The sequence below is a fragment of the Phaseolus vulgaris genome, chromosome 2 (genome assembly GCF_051622355.1).
Source record: "Phaseolus vulgaris cultivar YP4 chromosome 2, ASM5162235v1, whole genome shotgun sequence".
In the NCBI taxonomy this organism is placed as follows: domain Eukaryota; kingdom Viridiplantae; phylum Streptophyta; class Magnoliopsida; order Fabales; family Fabaceae; genus Phaseolus; species Phaseolus vulgaris.
Genome location: NC_143499.1, coordinates 49,579,210 through 49,599,897, shown reverse-complemented (window position 1 = coordinate 49,599,897; position 20,688 = coordinate 49,579,210). Strand labels below are relative to the sequence as shown.

The 20,688-nt window shown below is 33.9% G+C and overlaps 4 protein-coding genes across 4 annotated transcripts in view; 2 read left to right on the top strand and 2 right to left on the bottom strand.

The window, feature by feature from the left end:
- LOC137812979 (vacuolar iron transporter 1) overlaps nucleotides 1–20,688 on the top strand; it is a 43,905-nt gene that overhangs the window by 15,156 nt on the left and 8,061 nt on the right. The gene's annotated exons all lie outside the window — the stretch shown is intronic.
- LOC137812974 (TMV resistance protein N) lies at nucleotides 509–7,151 on the bottom strand. The gene is given in 4 exon segments (XM_068615239.2): nucleotides 509–2,572; nucleotides 4,882–5,181; nucleotides 5,293–6,370; nucleotides 6,631–7,151. Coding segments are annotated over 4 exon segments (3,927 nt in total). The 5' UTR covers nucleotides 7,116–7,151.
- LOC150029254 (disease resistance protein RPS4-like) lies at nucleotides 10,681–12,262 on the bottom strand. The gene is made up of 2 exons (XM_090299379.1): nucleotides 12,076–12,262; nucleotides 10,681–11,917 (listed from the first exon to the last, which is right to left on the bottom strand). Exons 1-2 carry the CDS (start codon nucleotides 12,260–12,262, stop codon nucleotides 10,692–10,694), a joined length of 1,413 nt encoding a protein of 470 aa, XP_090155505.1. The 3' UTR covers nucleotides 10,681–10,691.
- Nucleotides 14,270–19,385, top strand: LOC137812973 (TMV resistance protein N). The gene is made up of 4 exons (XM_068615236.2): nucleotides 14,270–14,811; nucleotides 15,084–16,161; nucleotides 16,235–16,594; nucleotides 17,195–19,385. The coding sequence occupies exons 1-4, from the start codon at nucleotides 14,321–14,323 to the stop codon at nucleotides 19,244–19,246; spliced, it is 3,981 nt and encodes a 1,326-aa protein (XP_068471337.2). The 5' UTR covers nucleotides 14,270–14,320; the 3' UTR covers nucleotides 19,247–19,385.

Here is a 20,688-nt window from a genome sequence, read left to right as displayed (position 1 = left end):
CATCTCAAGCTGAACAGAAACATTAAACTATATCTAACAATAACTTAGAAATCTTTGTCAACAATGAACGAATCCAACCGTAAAATGCCATTGAAAATGTAAATAAAACAAAATAAATTAGATATGAGAAATTCATGATAAAATTTCAACACTTGTAATGTAGAAGCATTACGATAAGCCAGTTTTGATCCTCACCAATGAAAGTCTAATTAGCAGAAGAGGAAGAGACTAGTTGACTGGGTAGCTTTCTGCAATGCCTATTTTAAGGTTACGCTTCCGGCAAAAATATAATAGAAGACTGCTCTCATGTCAAAGTTTCTCATACATAGAACAACCCGCAAAAGAGATTAAACATTCCAAAAGATGTCTCAACAGAAATGAAATGAGATCCTAACAACTTGTTGGGAAAGTACTATTTTGCCTTCAATTCCATTACTTCCTTTTGCCTTTAAGAGTGCAGTCATAATCATCAAAATACTTAGACTTTGTGATATGTCTTTTGGGCTTGCTATTCATCTTTTGTTGCCTCCTCTTGAGCCATAACACTTTTGGCCTTCCTCTTCCTATATTCCCTTGTGTCTCTTGAAGACTGTGCAACATTACTTCGACTGGATTATTCAATGTGAACAGCACCACCATATTCATCATCTTTCTTTTTGGAATAAAGAGGGCATATGCCGCATTCTTTTACTCTGATATCGGGCCACCAATGGCTGATCTCAAAAGTGAAGCTGCGAGCATCACAGAGCCTAAGGCTCATGCCGCTTGCCCTTAGGGACTCCAAGTTAAATTTCCACACAAATGTGTGATCTTTATCAAGAAATCTGCCTGCATCCGTCAAGTTTAACACATCATTATTTGGAATGATCTGTGTGCCATCATCATCAGATTCAAATTTTAGGCTGTAACCAAAAGAACTATATCTACCTTTAATATCATTCGTATCTAACACTTCAAAAACCACGCACAAAGAGAAACCAGTGAGCCTATTATCGCTGCAAAAACTTAAATCTTCATTTATAGTCACTGAATGTCCCTTCCCACGAAAATGGAACCAACCAGGAACTGCACTCCCTGGATAACAGAAGAACACAGACCTATATGCATCGTCGGTCATCCTAAGCCTTGCATCCTTCTCAATGTTAGCACGACCACCTGAATCCAGTTGTTGAGCATTGGTGAAATGAAATTTGAATACACCCTCTTTGGAATTTGAGAGGTTCCGAACAAGAGAATTTGACATCACTTTTCTAATGGATGGGCAATCCAATGCCACGAGTTGTTTTAGAAATGGTGGAATCGGTGGGATGCATTCAAGCTTTTTGCAGTCGCTTAAATCAAGCGATTTCAAGCTCGAAAGATGAGCAATGCTCTCAGGAAGGTTCACGATTCCGCTATCACGCAGTGACAGTTCCATTAATGACGTCAAACGACCAATGTGCCTTGGGATTTCTGTTAATTTGGCACACCCCGAACAATCAAGTTTAGAGAGAAGCTTCAGATTAACAATGCAGTTTGGAAGTGACTCGAGATCAGTGCATTTGCGGAGCTCCAGGGAACGAAGATTAACGAAATTGGCAAATGAGGAAGGCAGTTCTTTAACAGTCGTAGATGTTAAGTTAATGTGAGCAAAAGTATGAGCCGACTCCGTGATCTCTGGGAAGGTCCTCAGCCTTGAGCAACCACGCAAATCAAGGTTCCTCAACTTCAAATTGAAAATGGTGCTTGGAAAAGTTTGAAGTGAATTACAGTGGGCAAGGTCTAACTTGCATAGTCTGGTGAGGCTTCCAATGGAAGATGGAATAATCTCAAGATTGAAGCAACTGTGCAAACTCAGTTGTTGAAGCCCTACCAAACGGCACAAGGATGAAGGTAGTGCCTGTATGGCTGTGTCGTCTAAGATGAGCACCGCTAGATCTTCCAACGTGTCCTGAATCTCGGGTAAATTTTCCAGTTTTGAGCAACCACTGAGACAAAGTTGCTTTAGGAATTTCATATCAGAAAGGTCAAACGGAAAGATTGTAAGGGAAGAACAGTCAGAGAGATCTAAGTAACAGAGGTTCTTGAGACTTTGAAAGTTTAAGGGCACACCTTCCAAGAGACTGTTGAACACCTCTGAGTCTTCTGAGTCTGTAGCATTATTAGCCACTTCTATATTATATCTGTCAAAAGTAATTGACAAAATTTCACTGCTTGGGGAAATTTCACTGGAAGTTGGGAAATTTATCTCTTTCGTCATATCCAGTTCCTGACGCTCCAGTATGACATGAGGGAGAAATTTATCTTCATGTTTACTGATTGAAAACATATTAAGCTTCCGACAATGGGAAAGAGTAATCCATCCTGGTGATGTGGATAAAATGTTGCTGGGAATATTTACACTATTCAGATCATCACAATGATCTAAACATAAACAACTGAGTTTGCTGAGGAATATCGAAGAGTGAACTTCAATCAACTTTTTACAATAACTCAGAATTATTTTTTCAATATTTGGTGACATAGAAAGGTCTGGTATTCTAGCAAGTTTCCAAGAACGTGTCAGGTCGAGCCTTTTCAAGTTGGGTAAATTCTGCCACAAAAAGTAAATGAATGAGGTAACAAATAAAAACTACTTTATCTATTTTTCTTCCTATTTAAACTATTAGCTACTACTATTGAGTTTATATTTTACATTACTTAAAAACCACTGTTAAAAAAGCCACACTGTGGACTAACAAAATTATATTTTAAAATATTATTAAAGATAAAATATGAAGATAGGGTAATTAAATTAAATATAATTTTTATTTTTCAGAAATGATGAAAATTATAATTAAATTAACTAAATTATATAAAATTCCATTTTATTTACATAACTCCTTTTCATATTAAAAAACTATATAAGATCTTGAAACTATAATTAATATCTTAAAAATTTAAATAATAATAATTATTTCTACTCATCCTTAATTTTTGTTGGTGAAATCTTGATTTTTGGGATAATATCACTTAAACTTAAGAAATATTTGACATTAATGAACTCTAAACAAATTTATATAAGAAATCAAGACATCACTTTCAATCCGAAATCTTAAACTAATAGGTTTATGGATTTTCTTTATATGTTGTTCATCTTACCAATTTCAACCCAATGCGAGACTTTCAACTCTAAGAGATGAAGTGGTGTACTTTATGCTTCTAGGACTTGTTAGATATTGAAACATGTACCATTGCTAAAATGTTTGAATGAAGGAGAAGTCAAAGTCTCTCTCCTTTAGAGATATTCACTCAAGTGGCAAGAGGTTGATTAAGCAAGAGAGAGATCGTATTAATTCTCTCTTCTATGCAATTGTTGTCGTTCAAACAATGTGGAATCATTCAAGCAAAGAAATCTTCTTTTGGGTTAGGAAACAAGGTTTTTCAAGCGAGATAAACTCGTCTAAAGAATTTAACTCTAGTAGTGAAATGTTGTTGCCATGATTTAGCCAAGTGTTTGTATCTATGAGGCTAATGATGATGATGACGATGATAAGATGCATGAATGTGTATACACAAGTGTATGATATACCTCATGTTATATATTGTATGTGATTCAATTGATGACCATTTATTTTTAGGCCATTTATAAGTATATTTTGGCCCTTTTATGAGTATGTGACAAGATATACCTAAGATTGTATTATGATCCTAATGAGTCGAAGTATCAAACACAAAACTCATTATGGAAAAAAAAAGATATTTTGTGCATCAGTTATGATATGATCACAACAATTAAAGCATGAAAGGTTGAGATGTTGAGTGTGATAGATTGTTTTGAATTATAGTTGAAGATTCATGTATAGTGTGATGTGATTTGGCGTGGGAGAATAATTGGACTTATATATGTACAATATTGCATTTAAATTATTAGTTAATCCTTAGTGAGTGAATGTGTGAACGGTTAATATTGTTCTTAATAAGAAAACAAATAATATTGTATGTGACATTAGAGATGTCAAATAGGTTTAGAAAATTATTAAGTTTAATTATCTTTTTAGTCTTTATATTAATGACCAAAAGTCAATTCAGATTTTTAGAAAGTTCAATATGATTTAATTTTTTAAAAACAATTCAATGTGATTCCTTCTAGTATATTTCCCTTATTAAAATATTTTTATCTTAATGATTCTGCCACTGTTAAGTTATATGTGTTGTTATCACATTGAATTGTTTTAAAAAAAGTTGGAACCACCACATTAAATTGTTTTAAAAAGTTAGTACTAAATTGAACTTTTGAAAATTGGGAGAATGAAATTAAATTTTGTCTATTAATACAGGGAAAAAAATAATTGAATCAAATATTTTACTATTTTTGTGATGTATATTTATATATAAATAATTTTGAGAATTTAGAGTTACAATGTGTTATATCATATATATATATATAATTCTTTTTGGTAATGTATCCTGTAGTTGTAAGCAAGTATGATTATATTAAGTGGGGCGTTTCAAATAGTGGAGACTACGCATATACAAATATCTCTTATAAAGTAAGAAAACAAAACAATCGTTACTCAAGAAGATCATGCAATGCATCACAGACAACATGGGAGATATATATCAACAATAATATGAGTAAATAATACATTCATGGGCCATTAGACGATATGCCTAAAAAAAATATGCAAACTATTAAATTTATAATTATTTTTAATTAGAAACATGCTGAGTATGACTCTTATGATATATGTATAACTGTGTGCTTCAAATAAAAGAAATTTCAAATCGAATAATGTGGAGAAGGCACAAAGGAATTGCAAATGAAAACCTGTAGATGTATAATACAGAAAACATGCTTGTCTAATTTATTTTTATCTTTGAAAGTTTATAACACAAAGGAACATAGATAACTTGAAAAACCAGATCTCCTTCCCAGAGTTGTTCAAGATCGCAGTATGGCATTTCGAGGGTCACTAGATTTTGTGGGCAAAAGTTTGGAGGCCAGAATCTTTGAGGGAAACCGTTCCAATAAAGAAACTTTAGAGTGTCCGGCAGACCTACAATAGATGATTCAAGAGACACTTTTGAATTCAATCCAAACGTGTAGAGCCTAAGCATCCTAAGATTGTCCATCTTTTCGAAACTTTCTGCATGTACTACAACTTCTTTTACTTTGAAAGTATATAATGATATTGATATACACTGTATTGCATCTGACCCCTGAAAGTAAATCAATGTAATTAGAAAAAAAAACATGAAATGTTGCATTTCAGGATGCTTAATGACAGCTCAGTAGTTTTCTATTTTTCACAAAGTAACAACAGCATATACCTTGTTCTTTCTTAAAACCTCACAAATTTCCTCATCATTAAACAATCGGCTGCGTTTTCCAGGATGCTGAGGACACTCTTTACGAACAATTTCTTTACCCATTTCTTGTATTAGATCGTGCATCACAATTCTACCATCAATGACAGATATTAGGCCCCTATCTTTCAGAATATCCATTCCAATCTTAGAAGAGAAACCACACTCATCAAGTCTTTCTGCTACCTCAATCTCCTCGTGACCTCTATAAAAGCAAGCTATGTCAAGAAATATATTCTTCTCCTCCTCCTCCAGCCCATCATAACTTAATTTTAATACATTGAAAATACCAAGATGTTGGCCCTTTTTCAACTTTTGCAACTCACTCTCCCATGCTTCTCTTGTTCTGCCATAAAGCAATGACCCCAAAATCTGAAGAGCTAACGGAATCCCTTTTGCATATCTCAACACCTTTTCTGACAGTTCCCTGTAACCAATTTCTTCTGAAGATTTTTCTTTAAAAGCATGTAAACTAAAAAGTCTCTGAGAATCATAAAAATTCAACTCCTTAACTTCGTAGATATCATCAGCTCCAGCATTCTTAAGCACTTGTCTATCTCTACTGGTCATAATGATTCTACTGCCCTGCCCAAAACTATCACTCCCTCCTATTAATTTTTGAAGTTGAGTTGAATCGGTAACATCATCAAGAATGAGGAGAACCTTTGTCCGTTTGAGCCTTTCATTGTAATATGGTAAATAAGAGGATTTCTCTTCCTTTAGAAGCTCAGACTGATATTTTGTTCTGATACCGTCTATTCCATCTCTTTGTATTTTTTCTTGAACGTCTAAAACAAGGCTGCTGGAATCAAACTGCAATGCCAATTTCTGATATATTTGATCACAAATTGTAGTTTTTCCTATTCCTCCCATGCCACAAATTCCTATGATCCGAACATCCCTTGACTCAAGATGCAACAAGGACTGAATTCCTTCAATATTTTTTTCAATGCCGATGATTCCTTGATCATAACTGGCGGAATAACGATTCAATTTTCTCAAAATATCTTCCACAATTTCTTCAACAAGTGCGTGTTCTGGCCTGGCAGATGATTTAGAAAATAAAGTATAAGTATTCAAGCACAAAAGCTAAACTAAACTAAAGAAAAATTCTACAGTAACCGTTTGTGACTTCTGATACTAGGGAGCATACTTGTAGGTACAAAGTTAAGCTATTGTGTGATATGGTTCAGATCTATGACCGACTAATAGAAATGAAAAAAGAAGCACTTGATTTATGGTGAGATGAACACAATTTTAGTAAATGAAAAGAGATCCTGATTATCTAATAAATATAATGACCTGGTGACTTTTGAATCCCAGCCTGCAAGTCCAGCAGCTTCGGTGAGAGCATCCTTCCATCCTTGCACTGTGTTGTGCTTAAAGTGCTGCTCATGCTCATTGAATGCTTCTTTGTATCTTTCTTCCTGCTTCCTAATAGTTGATGGATCCACCTTGTAGAAAACAGGTATCACATCCCTTCCATATCTCTTCTTGCAATCAAGTATCTTAGTGAGTTCATCCAAGCACCATGTGGAAGATGCATAGTTTTTGGAGAAAACGATGACATAAATCTTTGATTCTTCTATTGCAGAGAGGAGTACAGGTGAAATTTCTTGGCCCCTGAGTAATCTGTAATCAATATATGCTTGAATGTTCTTCCTTTGCAGCGCTGCATAAAGGTGACTAATGAAGTTGTCACGTGTGTCTTCCCCTCTGAAGCTGAGAAACACATCATGCTTTGTTAGAGAAGCAGACATGGCCAATGATGAAGAACTTCCTGACATTGGAATCGATTTTCTCTCCTTTCTCTGCAACTCTCATATCCCTTTGTTTGTGAGCAACTTGCATATATTCTATTAGGAAGGGAAATATATATTTCTACCACAAATCTACCACAAATTGGAAAAGCCTTTCAATTTTCTCAAAATATCTTTCACAGCTGTGTTCTGTCAGATACGTAGTAATCAGAAAAAGAAAAAGAAAAGAAAAACATTGAGTCAATGGAAGAGTCAACAATTCGCAGAATATTATGGTCTCTAACTTTATACCATTCTTACAATATTTGATTGCTTGAATATATACAATATGACTAATGAACTTTTTTCTTTTCCGTATTCCACGATAATTCCCTAGGCACCCTATTATACACTTTCTTATCAACGGAAACCATGTCTGTCCTTTTATAGTTTTAATCCTATAATATCTTTCCATTAATCATCATTATCACTCTTCAACCTTCATATCAAGTGTATTGATTTCATACTTCATCAGCTAGACATAATAAAATCTCAATAATCTTTTATACTGTCAACATTTATAAAAAATATTTCCTTCAATAATATTTGTACTTTCTAGCATATAGAATACTTAATGGATTCTTCTGTGATTTTTCTTTCCTAAAGTACAATTGATATTTTAACAGATGCCGAAAGGTCTTGAATATGAGGCTGTTTCGAAATGAAAACTGGGGTAAAGCATTTTCAAGTTAACAAGTTTTGTTGGGTGAGTGAGTGATCAGTGCTAGCATTTTCAATCTCAGTTATAGAATGTAAAGATTTACACATTTATTTGCTGATTAATAATTTATTTATTGAATTAAATGTTTTAACAGTGAGTATGGATTCTTGAATGAATGTAATCATGGTGTAGAATGTACATTGGATTGAAATGTTGAACACGTTTTCCTCTGCAAAGATTCAGGATATTTATGAACTTGCTATAAATTGTTTTAACTTTTCTCTGCAACTCTCAGTCCCTTTGTTTCTACCATTTTGTTTTTGAAAAGCCTTTCAATTTTCTCAAAATATCTTTCACTGCTGTGTTCTGTCAGATACGAAACATTGAGTCAATGGAAGAGTCAACAATTCGTAGAATATTATATTATGGTGTCAATATTTAATAAATTTATTTATTTCTTTAACATATTTTAGAAAATAACCAGTAAACATAAAACTTTTAGTATGACTAAATGAATAAAGATAGTGTAAGAATAACAGGAATAACATTACTACAAATAACAATATATTAATATTAATATGTTTCTTAATAAATTTTACACCCACTGTCTATTTATAAATTAATATATTATAAACATCTATTGATTTTTTGTGGGTAGCTTATTTCTGTAACATTTTAAATTAATTTTTTAGATTTTACAAAACATTACATTTTGATTATAATATTTAGGACTGTGATGCAATTTCTGCAATGAAGGCTGGCAGACTAAGTTTCTCCAAGCCCAATTAATACTGGGTTGAAAATTCTGAGAAGAGGGTGAGTATGATGCTGCGGTCATGATCTATGTATTAAAGTGTTAAGGCATGGGTTTGGTTGACAGGACAAAACTGGTTTTTCATTGCTACTAGTTAATATGATTCTTTCTTACTGCTATATGAATTTGCTGTCATGAAATTAGACTAAATATGTGTAGTTTTGAGCACTTTCTTTCTTCCATTTCAATTCATAGTTTCATACATATTCAATATCATGTGGGAATTAAGTTCTTGCTTTTAAGGTGAATAACAGTTTGTATTCTTGCAGAAAACTATTTTCTAATGCATATAAATTTCATTTTCTATTTTCAGCATTGGATTATGTTATGTAATTTTTCCTTTGTATTATACAGAGTAGGATTTTAATGTTTCTACTGAACAGTGCTATCTTTTTTCGTCCATATTCTGATTTTGTTCAATTTTTTTCAGTATGTGCCACATGCAGATCAGATGTAAGGAATTTTCTAAATTTTTTTTCAAGCTTTCTTGTTTGCTTAAAGTTTTCTGTAAGTATTTAACTGTCTTAAGTTGTTAATGAGGACTAAGGACTGAAAAAGAGAATTAGCCATGACATGGTGGCATTATCCTTCTTCAAAACCATTAGTTTTTTTTCCTACAAAGATACATGTCAAGAAAGCAAACCAGGAACAAAAGTGATGTTTATGATTGCTTTCTCTCTTGTTTACTTGCTTTCTTTTTGTTGGACAATTGTCTTAATTGCACTCACACCTAACCTGCAGTAGTTTCAGTCCCTTTGGGGTTGTCATAATTGCAGCCTCTCAAGAGTGGTGGTGTAGTCCAACATCAACCAGTGATATAGTTCAAATATAGCATATACATGAAAGTCGTGTTGATAATCAAAGGTTGCTTCATCTTAACTAATAACATGTAAATGTCATTTGAATGGTTAAAAAGGAATTCACCAGTGTAACACAAAATGAATGGATTGCTTGGTTATGTGTCAACTGTTGTACTTTTTTTGAGTTGCTTGAAAATAATTAAAATTTGTTTTCATCTAGATCTGGGTTTTTTCCTATGATAAAATCTCGATTTATTTCTGTGCAGAACTTTCTTGTGGACATAAAAGGACCAGCTATAGCATTTTTACCGGTGCTTGCATTTGAAGGAGGAACTAGAAGAAATATACCTAGGTTTGAGGTGTGTATAAATTATTTTTGATGTATTTCGTGATGTAGATGTAAAATAATGCAATACTTTGTTTTTAGTTTCAATGTTACTCTTTATCTGCAGGTTGGAAACATATCTTGATGAAATATAGAAACATTTTTATTCATAATATATATATAAGGATTACACATTCATAATTATTTCTTTCTGTCGTAGCATTGTCTACCTCAAATCACTGCAACTTTCTGTTGTTGGTATAAAAATACAATATTTTAATCCCAGTTTTGATAGCCTCTATTCTTCAGTGGTTGAGATATTTTTTATAAGAATTTAGAAGTTCTGAGATATTTATGATAAGAATTCAAGTTCTTTGTTACTAGCAGTTTAATGGTTATATCATTTTTGTTCTCTGGAAAATATCTTATACAAAATCGGTACTTAGATTTGGTATTTATATTGTTCATATGTAGAAATCTAATACTAGCAAATTTTGTCTAATTTAAAAGCAATTACATTCTACTCTTTGGAATATGTTCTGGCCTGCTTTTATGAATTATTTGAAAATTTGTAATTATAAAATTTAGTCTTTGAAATTATAAATTTAATAGAGAAGCATCCATACTAAACTTTTATATTATAAATTGTCAGTTTTATATTGAAAACATATCCCCTTTAGTATAAGACTTAAAGGAGATGTCTTTTGGTATAAAAACTGAAATAAAAAATATTTTAACTATATGGGTCAAATGGATGATTAAACTTATAAAATGTACAATTAAACTTATAAATTATAATAAACGATACTTTAATTTTAAACTATATTGAACTTTTATTAATGTTCTCGCTTTTCTTTAAAAGCTATTGAACTCTATCTAACAATAACTTAAAAATGAGAAATTCATGATAAAATTTCAACACTTGTAATCTAGAAGTATTACGATAAGCCAGAAGAGGAAGAGACTAGTTGACTGGGTAGCTTTCGGCGTTCCTCTTCCTATCTTCCCCTGTTTCTCCTGAAGAGTGTGCAACATTGCTTCCACTGAATTCTTCAATGTCATTTTCTGATGCAGAATAGTCAACAGCACCACCATATTTATCATCTTTCTTTTTCGTATAAAGAGGGCATATGCCGCATTCTTTTATTCTGATACCTGATTTCAACTCTCTCTCAACTGATTCGTAATCTGGCCGATTTGGCCGCAGAAAGGGATCATACGGACTGATCTCAAAAGTGAAGCTGCGAGCATCACACAGCCTAAGGCTCATGCCGCTCGCCATTAGGGACTCCAAGTTAAATTTCCACACGAATGTCCCTTCACCATCCCATTTGAAATAGCTATTTAACACACCCTTATATGGAATGATCTGTGTGCCATCATCATATTCAAATTTTAGGCTGTAACGAAAAGAACCATATCCACCTTTAATATCTAACACTCCAAAAGCTACACACAAAGCGAAACCAGTGAGCCTATCATCGCTGCAGAAACTTAAATCTTCATTTATAGTCACTGAATGTCCCTTCCCACAAAAATTGAACCAACCAGGAACTGCACTCCCTGGAAAACAGAAGAACACACACCTATATGCATCGTCGGTCATCCTAAGCCTTGCATCCTCCTCGATGTTAGCACGAGCACCTGAATCCAGTTGTTGAGCATTGGTGAAATGATATTTGAAGACACCCTCTTTGGAATTTGACAAGTTTGGAACAAGAGAATTTGACATCACTCTTCTAATGGATGGGCAATCCAATGCCTCGAGTTGTTCTAGAAATGGTGGAATCGGTGGAATGCATTCAAGCTTTTTGCAGTCGCTTAAATCAAGTGATTTCAGGCTTGAAAGATGAGCAATGCTCTCAGGAAGGTTCACGATTCCGCTATCACGCAGTGACAGTTCCATTAATGACGTCAAGCGACCGATGTGTCTTGGGATTTCTGTTAATTTGGGGCACCCCGAACAATCAAGTTTAGAGAGAAGCTTCAGATTAACAATGGAGTTTGGAAGTGACTCGATATCAGTGTATTTCTGAAGCTCCAGGGATCGAAGATTAACGAAATTGCAAAATGAGGAAGGCAACTGCGCAAACTCAGTTGTTGAAGCCCTACCAAACGGCACAAGGATGAAGGTAGTGCCTGTATGGCTGTGGCGTCTAAGATGAGCACCGCTAGATCTTCCAACGTGTCCTCAATCTCCGGTAAATTTTCCAATTTTGAGCAACCACGGAGAGAAAGTTGCTTTAGGAATTTCATATGAGAAAGGTCAAATGGAAAGATTGTAAGGGAAGAACAGTAAGAGAGATCTAAATGACAGAGCTTCTTGCAACTAAAGTGTAAGGGCACACCTTTCATGAATTTTGTCAACACTTCTAAGTATATAGTATTATTAGCCACTTCTTCTTCTTCATTATATCTGTCAAAAGTAATTGAGAAAATTTCACTGGAAGTTGGGAAAATATGAGCACGGTATGCACGAGGTTCACCACGCCGTCCTGCACCATGCCGTTCTGAGAAATTTATCTCTTTGATCATATCCGGTTTCTGAGCCAATATGGGATTAAACTCTCCTTCTGTTTATTCCAATAAACAACATTTTGCAGGTTCTGAAACGGTTAAAATGGGTAATGGAAAAGGTTTGTGCATCTCCCATATTGGCTCTGCTTCTTTATCCGCTGGTACTCACAGTACGTCCCTTCATTTAAACGATCTTTTGCTCGTGCCTGATATAACAAAAAATCTTCTTAGTGTCTCAAAATTCTCTCGTGATAACAATGTTTTCTTCATATTTTACCCTCACTCGTGTTATGTTGTGCATCAGAATATCCGGTTTCTGACGATGGAATCTTGAGAAAGTTTGACGTTGACGCTCCAGTATCACATGAGGGAATCTTGAGAAATTTCCACGTTGATGCCCCAGTTTCTGATGTGGGTATCTTGAGAAAGTTTGACGTTGACGCTCCAGTTTCACATGACGAAATCTGGGTTCACTGGTTGAAAACATATTAAGCTTCCCACAACAGGAAATATTAATCCATCCTTGTAATGTGGATAAAATGTTGCTGGGAATATTTATACTATTCAGATCATAACAATTATCTAAACATAAATAACTGAGCTTGCTGAGTAATATCGAAGAGTCAACTTTAATCAACTTTCCACAATAACTCAGAATTATTTCTTCAATATTTGGTAAGAGAGAAAAGTCTGGTATTCTAGTAAGTTTCCCAGAACCACTCAGGTCAAGCCTTTTCAAGTTTGGTAAATTCTGCCACAAATAGTAAATGAATCAGGTAACAAATAAAAACCACTGTTAAAAAAATCACACTCTGAACTAACAAAACTGTGGCTATAAATTTAGTTGTCACTATCAACAATCCCTCTCAAATACACTTTTACTAATACATTAACAACAATATCATTATATTAACCATAAAATATTACATTTCTTCAGTTAATACGTAGGACAATATAATAATCAGGTCACTCAGCTAATGAAAAAAATTAAACAACATGAACTCAATTAAATAATATAAAACTTTTGAGTACTAGATAAAATAAGAAAATTAATAAAAATTCAATTTGAAAATAATCAAATTTATAAGATACTTAAAACTTAATTAAACCTACAAATTTTCATTATATGGAGTTAAATACTATAAATATTTTAAATATATATTTCTTCACGTTGGAAGTTTTTTTCCTCTATCTTATAAGTTTTCTTTGTTTCTTTAATATTTTTTAAGCCAATGTGATTTTTTTTAATATAAAATATTATTAAAGATAAAATATGAAGATAGGGTAATTAAATATAATTTTTTATTTTTTAGAAATGATGAAAATTATAATTAAATTAACTAAATTATATAAAATTCTATTTTATTTACATAACTACTTTTCATATTAAAAAAACTATATAAGATCTTGAAACTATAATTAATATTTCTATTCATTTTTCGTTTTTGTTGGTGAAATCTTGATTTTGGGATAGTATTAGTGAGATATTGTTTGGAGTTAAAAACAACAAATTCTTTTGCATAATCAATTTGAACAGTTTTGATTTTGAAACCAGATTTTCAGAGAAGAGTTTAAAGCGTTCAAATGCAGCAAGAGCCCATTTTATGTGTCATTAAGAAAGGATAATTAAATAGAAAAACATTTAAAATATCAATTGCACTTTAGAAAAGAAAAATCAGAAAAGGATCCATTAAGTATTCTATATGCTAGAAAGTACAAATATTATTGAAGGTTTATTATAAATAAAATTTCTGAATAAAGGCAAAGCAATCGTAAGCAAGAGAGATGAGAGAAAAAAGATAAAGAGAGAAGGGAATGAGACAAGATAAAGGCAGATTAGAAAATCCAATACAAGACGACGTAGCTTCCACACGTGATAATGATATATATCTATATTTCATACTTATTTTTTAAATTGTTGACTATTCTATTAACTTAATATTTGTCTTTTTCTTTATGTCTGACCAGAACACGCTGTGCAAGGTATTTTGAGAAAATTTAAACACTTCTTCAGGTAGAAATGGTACAAACAAAGGAATCTGAGATTTGCAGAGAAAGGAGAGAAAATTGATTCCAATGTCAGGAAGTTCTTCATCATTCCCCGTGTCTACTTCTCTAACAAAGCATGATGTGTTTCTCAGCTTCAGAGGGGAAGACACACGTGACAACTTCATTAGCCACCTTTATGCAGCGCTTCAAAGGAAGAACATCGAAGCATATATTGATTACAGACTACTCAGGGGCGAAGAAATTTCACCTGCACTGCACTCTGCAATAGAAGAATCAAAGATTTATGTCCTCGTTTTCTCCGAAAACTATGCATCTTCCACTTGGTGCTTGAATGAACTCACTAAGATACTTGATTGCAAGAAGAGATTTGGAAGGGATGTCATACCTGTTTTCTACAAGGTGGATCCATCAACTATTAGGAAGCAGGAACATAGATACAAAGAAGCATTCGATGAGCATGAGCAGCGGTTTAAGCACGACATGGACAAAGTACAAGGATGGAAGGATGCTCTAACCGAAGCTGCTGGACTTTCAGGCTGGGATTCAAAAGTCACCAGGTCATTATATTTATTACATGCATCGAGATAATCAGGATCTCTTTTCATTTACTAAAATTGTGTTCATCTCACCATAAATCAAGTGTTTCTTTTTTCATTTCTCTTAGTCGGTCATGGATCTGAACCATATCACATGTTATAGCTTAACTTTGTACCTACAAGTATGCTCCCTAGTATCAGAAGTCACAAACGGTTACTGTAGAATTTTTCTTTAGTTTAGTTTAGCTTTTGTGCTTGAATACTTATACTTTATTTTCTAAATCATCTGCCAGGCCAGAACACACACTTGTTGAAAAAATTGTGGAAGATATTTTGAGAAAATTGAATCGTTATTCCACCAGTTATGATCAAGGAATCATCGGCATTGAAAAAAATATTGGAGGAATTCAGTCCTTGTTGCATCTTGAGTCACCGGATGTTCGGATCATAGGCATTTGTGGCATGGGAGGAATAGGAAAAACTACAATTTGTGATCAAATATATCAGAAATTGGCATTGCAGTTTGATTCCAGCAGCCTTGTTTTAGACGTTCAAGACAAAATACAAAGAGATGGAATAGACAGTATCAGAACAAAATATCTGTCTGAGCTTCTAAAGGAAGAGAAATCCTCTTCTTCACCATATTACAATGAAAGGCTCAAACGGACAAAGGTTCTCCTCATTCTTGATGATGTTACCGATTCAGCTCAACTTCAAAAATTAATAAGAGGGAGTGATAGTTTTGGGCAGGGCAGTAGAATCATTATGACCAGTAGAGACAGACAAGTGCTTAGGAATGCTGGAGCTGATGATATCTACGAAGTTAAGGAGTTGAATTTGGATGATTCTCAGAAACTTTTTAATTTACATGCTTTTAAACAAAAATCTTCAGCAGAAAAATCTTACATGGACCTGTCAGAAGAGGTGTTGGGATATGCAGAAGGGATTCCGTTAGCTCTCCAGATTTTGGGGTCATTGCTTTATGGCAGAACAAGAGAAGCATGGGAGAGTGAGTTGCAAAAGTTGAAAAAGGGTCAACATCTTGGTATTTTCAATGTATTAAAATTAAGTTATGATGGGCTGGAGGAGGAGGAGAAGAATATATTTCTTGACATAGCTTGCTTTTATAGAGGTCACAACGAGATTGCGGTAGCAGAAAGACTTGATGACTTTGGTTTCTCTTCTAAGATTGGAATGGATATTCTCAAAGATAGGGGCCTAATATCTGTCATTGATGGTAGAATTGTGATGCACGATCTAATACAAGAAATGGGTAAAGAAATTGTTCGTAAAGAGTGTCCTCAGCATCCTGGAAAACGCAGCCGATTGTTTAATGCTGAGGAAATTTGTGAGGTTTTAAGAAAGAATAAGGTATTTAACTACTGACCTGTCATTAAACATTTCATGCCTTTTTTTTCTTCTAATTACATTGATTTACTTTCAGGGGTCAGATGCAATAGAGTGTATATTACTAGATACGAGCAAAGTAAAAGAAGTTGTAGTACATGCACAAAGTTTCGAAAAGATGGACAATCTTAGGATGCTTGTGCTCCACACGCCTAAATACATATCAGATGTGTCTCGTAAAGAGTTGGATGATCTTTGGACGTTTTTACTCTACTCAACTGAATACATATCAAATGTGTCTCTTGAATCATCTCTCGTAGGTCTGCCAGACACTCTAAAGTTTCTTTATTGGAGAGATTTCCCGCAAAGATTTTGGCCTCCAAACTTTTGCCCACAAAATCTAGTGATCCTCGAAATGCCAGGCTGCCGTCTTGAACAACTCTGGGAAGGAGATCAGGTTTTTCAAGTTATCTATGTTCCTTTCTCTTTTAAACTTTCAAAGATAAAAATAAATTATACAAGCATTTGCAATTTCTTTGTGTTTTCTCCACATTTTTCGATTAATTAAGTCATTTTTTTATTATAACATCAACTTCAATATAATATACAACAAAGTATAAAATATGTAAAGATGGACTTATTTTAACTAAAGTTTAATTTTAACTCTCGGAAAACACCATTTTTATTTTGTCAGTATTTCGACAGTTTATCAAATTTTAACATGCATAGTATAAAGTATTTCGACATTGTCATGGATTATAAATTACTATAGTAAGTTTTTCAATACATAATAAGCTTAGGTTCAAATTATTAGGATGTAATTTTAGGTAGAGAACAAAAACACGTTAAATTTTGTGAATTTTTATAATAACTATAAAATTTATAGTGACCATAATTTTGTTAGTTAACAGTGTGATTTTTTTAACAGTGGTTTTATGTAAAATATAAACTCGATAGATGATGTAGCTCATAGTTTACCGAAGAAAAATAGATAAAATTGCATAAAACTTTATTTTAGTTTTTCATTGTTACCTGATTCATTTACTTTTTGTGGCAGAATTTACCCAAGTTGAAAAGGCTCAACCTGAGTCATTCTCTGAAGCTTACTAGAATACCAGACCTTTCTCTGTCACCGAATATTGAAGAACTAATTCTGAGTTATTGTGAAAAGTTGATTAAAGTTCACTCTTCGATATTCCTCAGCAAGCTCAGTTGTTTATGTTTAGATCATTGTTATCATCTCAAAAGTGTAAATATTCCCAACAAGATTTTATCCACATCTCCAGGATTGATCATTCTTTCTCACTGTGAGGAGCTTGAAATGTTTTCAACCAGTCAACCCAGATACCTTCATGTGAAACTGGAGGGTCAACGTCCAACTTTCTCAAGTTTACTTTTGGGAGGGACTGTTAAATTCCATAATGCTAAAGGTATTTTCCCAACTTCCAGTGAAATTTCTTCAATTAGTTTTGACAGATATAACGAAGAAGAAGTGGGTAATAATACTATATACTCACAATGTGAAGTGTCGACAATACTCGAAGGTGTACCCTCAAACTTTCAAAATCTCAAGAGGCTCTGTCACTTAGATCTCTCTCACTGTTCTTCCCTTACAATCTTTCCATTTGACCTTTCTCATATGAAGTTCCTAAAGCAACTTTCTCTCCGTGGTTGCTCAAAATTGGAAAATTTACCCCAGATTCAGGACACGTTGGAAGATCTAGTGGTGCTCATCTTAGACGGCACAGCCATACAGGCACTACCTTCATCCTTGTGCCGTTTGGTAGGGCTTCAAGAACTGAGTTTGTGCAGTTGCTTGAATCTTGAGATTATTCCATCTTCCATTGGAAGCCTCACCAGACTATGCAAGTTAGACCTTACCCACTGTAGTTCACTTCAAACTTTTCCAAGCACCATTTTCAATTTGAAGTTGAGGAACCTTGATTTGTGTGGTTGCTCAAGTCTGAGGACCTTCCCAGAGATCACAGAGCCGGCTCCTACTTTTGATCACATTAACTTGATATGTACGGCTGTTAAAGAACTGCCTTCCTCATTTGCCAATTTGGTTAATCTTCGATCCCTGGAGCTCCGCAAATGCACTGATCTCGAGTCACTTCCAAACTCCATTGTTAATCTCAAGCTTCTCTCTAAACTTGATTGTTCGGGGTGTGCCAGATTAACAGAAATCCCTAGAGACATCGGTCGCTTGACGTCATTAATGGAACTGTCACTGTGTGATAGCGGAATCGTGAACCTTCCTGAGAGTGTTGCTCATCTTTCAAGCTTGAAATCGCTTGATTTAAGCCACTGCAAAAAGCTTGAATGCATCCCACAGATTCCACCATTTCTAAAAAAACTAGTGGCATTGGATTGCCCATCCATTAGAAGAGTGATGTCCAATTCTCTTGTTCCAAACTTGTCAAATTCCAAAGAGGGTTTCTTCAAATTTCTTTTGACCAATGCTCAACAACTGGATTCAGGTGGTCGTGCTAACATTGAGGAGGATGCAAGGCTTAGGATGACCGACGATAGATATAGGTGTGTGTTCTTCTGTTTTCCAGGGAGTGCAGTTCCTGGTTGGTTCCATTTTCGTGGGAAGGGACATTCAGTGACTATAAATGAAGATTTAAGTTTTTTAAGCGATGATAGGCTCAGTGGTTTCGCTTTGTGTGTGGTTTTTGAAGTGTTAGATACGAAAGTTGTTAAAGGTAGATATGGTTCCTTTGGTTACAGCCTAAAATTTGAATCCGATGATCATGGCACACGGATAATTCCAAATAATGATGTGTTAAACAACTATTTCAGATGGGATGATGAAGAGAGAGGAGTTGATAAAGATCACACATTGGTGTGGAAATTTAACTTGGAGTCCCTAAGGGCAAGCGGCATGAGCCTTAGGCTGTGTGATGCTCGCAGCTTCACTTTTGAGATCAGTTCGCATGATTATGATGATCCCTTTCTGCGGCCAAATCGGTCAAATCGCAAATTACTTGTGAGAGAGTTGAAATCAGTTATCACAATAAAAGAATGCGGCATATGTCCTCTTTATACCAAATCAGTTGACATCGAAGAATCCAGTGGAAGTAATTTTGCACAGTCTTTCTGCTAATTAGTCTTTCATTCGCGAGGATCAAAACTGGCTTATCGTAATACTTCTAAATTACAAGTTTCAACACGATGAAATTTTATTATGAATTTCTCATTTTTAATTTTTATTTATTTATTTACATTTTCAATGGCATTTTAGGAGTGGGTTCGTTCAATTGTTGACAAAGATTTCTAAGTTATTGTTAGATATAGTTTGATGTTTCTATTGAGCATGAGATGGGTTGCTCTGTTGTTCCGGAGTTTCATTTTCTTGAAACTCTTAATGTATAGTTTGATTAACTTCTTTAGCTTATTTGGGTTGCATTTGCAGTGAAGGCATTATGAAATTCTGAGGAGCTGCATTTGAAAGGGTAATTTGTAAATCCTCTTTATACTTTTTCTTCATTCTATGGAGTCTCTCATATTCCCCGTTTTACGACAAGTACCTCTTGATATTGAATATCATATCATTATATTAGGTTTGTGCATGGACCTGTAAAATCAGAAAATTCTCAACTTCGTTAACATATATATAAAATCAGAACAGAATAAAAATAACAGATATAAATGATATGTTATTTAGTAACATTTTAAATAAGGCAACTGTTACTACATCACACATAAGAAAATATAATTACAAGGGAGCAAATTTAAAAGTTGCATGTTCAAAAATATTGGGTGCAGGGAGAATTAGCCATTATTCCAAGTTTATCATATAATTCTATTGTTTTTAAATATTGTCAAAAGTTTCAGTGTAAACATTTTCTTTTTCTTGTTTGTTGCATTCCCATCTTCATCAAGAGTTAGAATTTTTAAATCTTTTTTCTTTCTAACTCTATAAATAGCTACATCCAACTATCAATGTGTGAAAATTGGACGTGAAAAATATAAACCAACTTTGGTCAATAATTGACCTTGACTTTTCTTAATTGTCATTGCAAAACATAAAGTTATTGGAAATTGTCTTCTCTAGAAATTGAATGGCATACCTACATCTAAAGGGATCAAATTCATTATTGAAATAAAGATTTTATCACCAATATTTGTTCCTGTTAGAACTATTGCACAAATAACATTTTCTTCAAATCAATAACTTGCAACCTTGTTCCATTACAAAGACCATTGGTTTGATCAATATTTCTCAAAAGCATAATAGGCACGCCAATTTTCGAATGAAGGCGATGATTTGGTATCTCTGAACATTTTATCTCATTTAAGAACTCTGAAGTGAACCATTCACTTTCAATTCTTGATCTTAATCTGATTGGCAAGGTGTATCTGAACTAAGATAAGTTATTTATTTACCACTTAACAGAGATAAAATAAAATCATTCACTTGCTCTACTGATTTAGTTGTCGGACAAAGTATTGCTCCATACTCAAAGTACCCAGGACATGTCATATCAGTCAACAAATTAGGATAAACAAAATTCACCAATGACAACAAAGGTGTTTTTGTGGGCT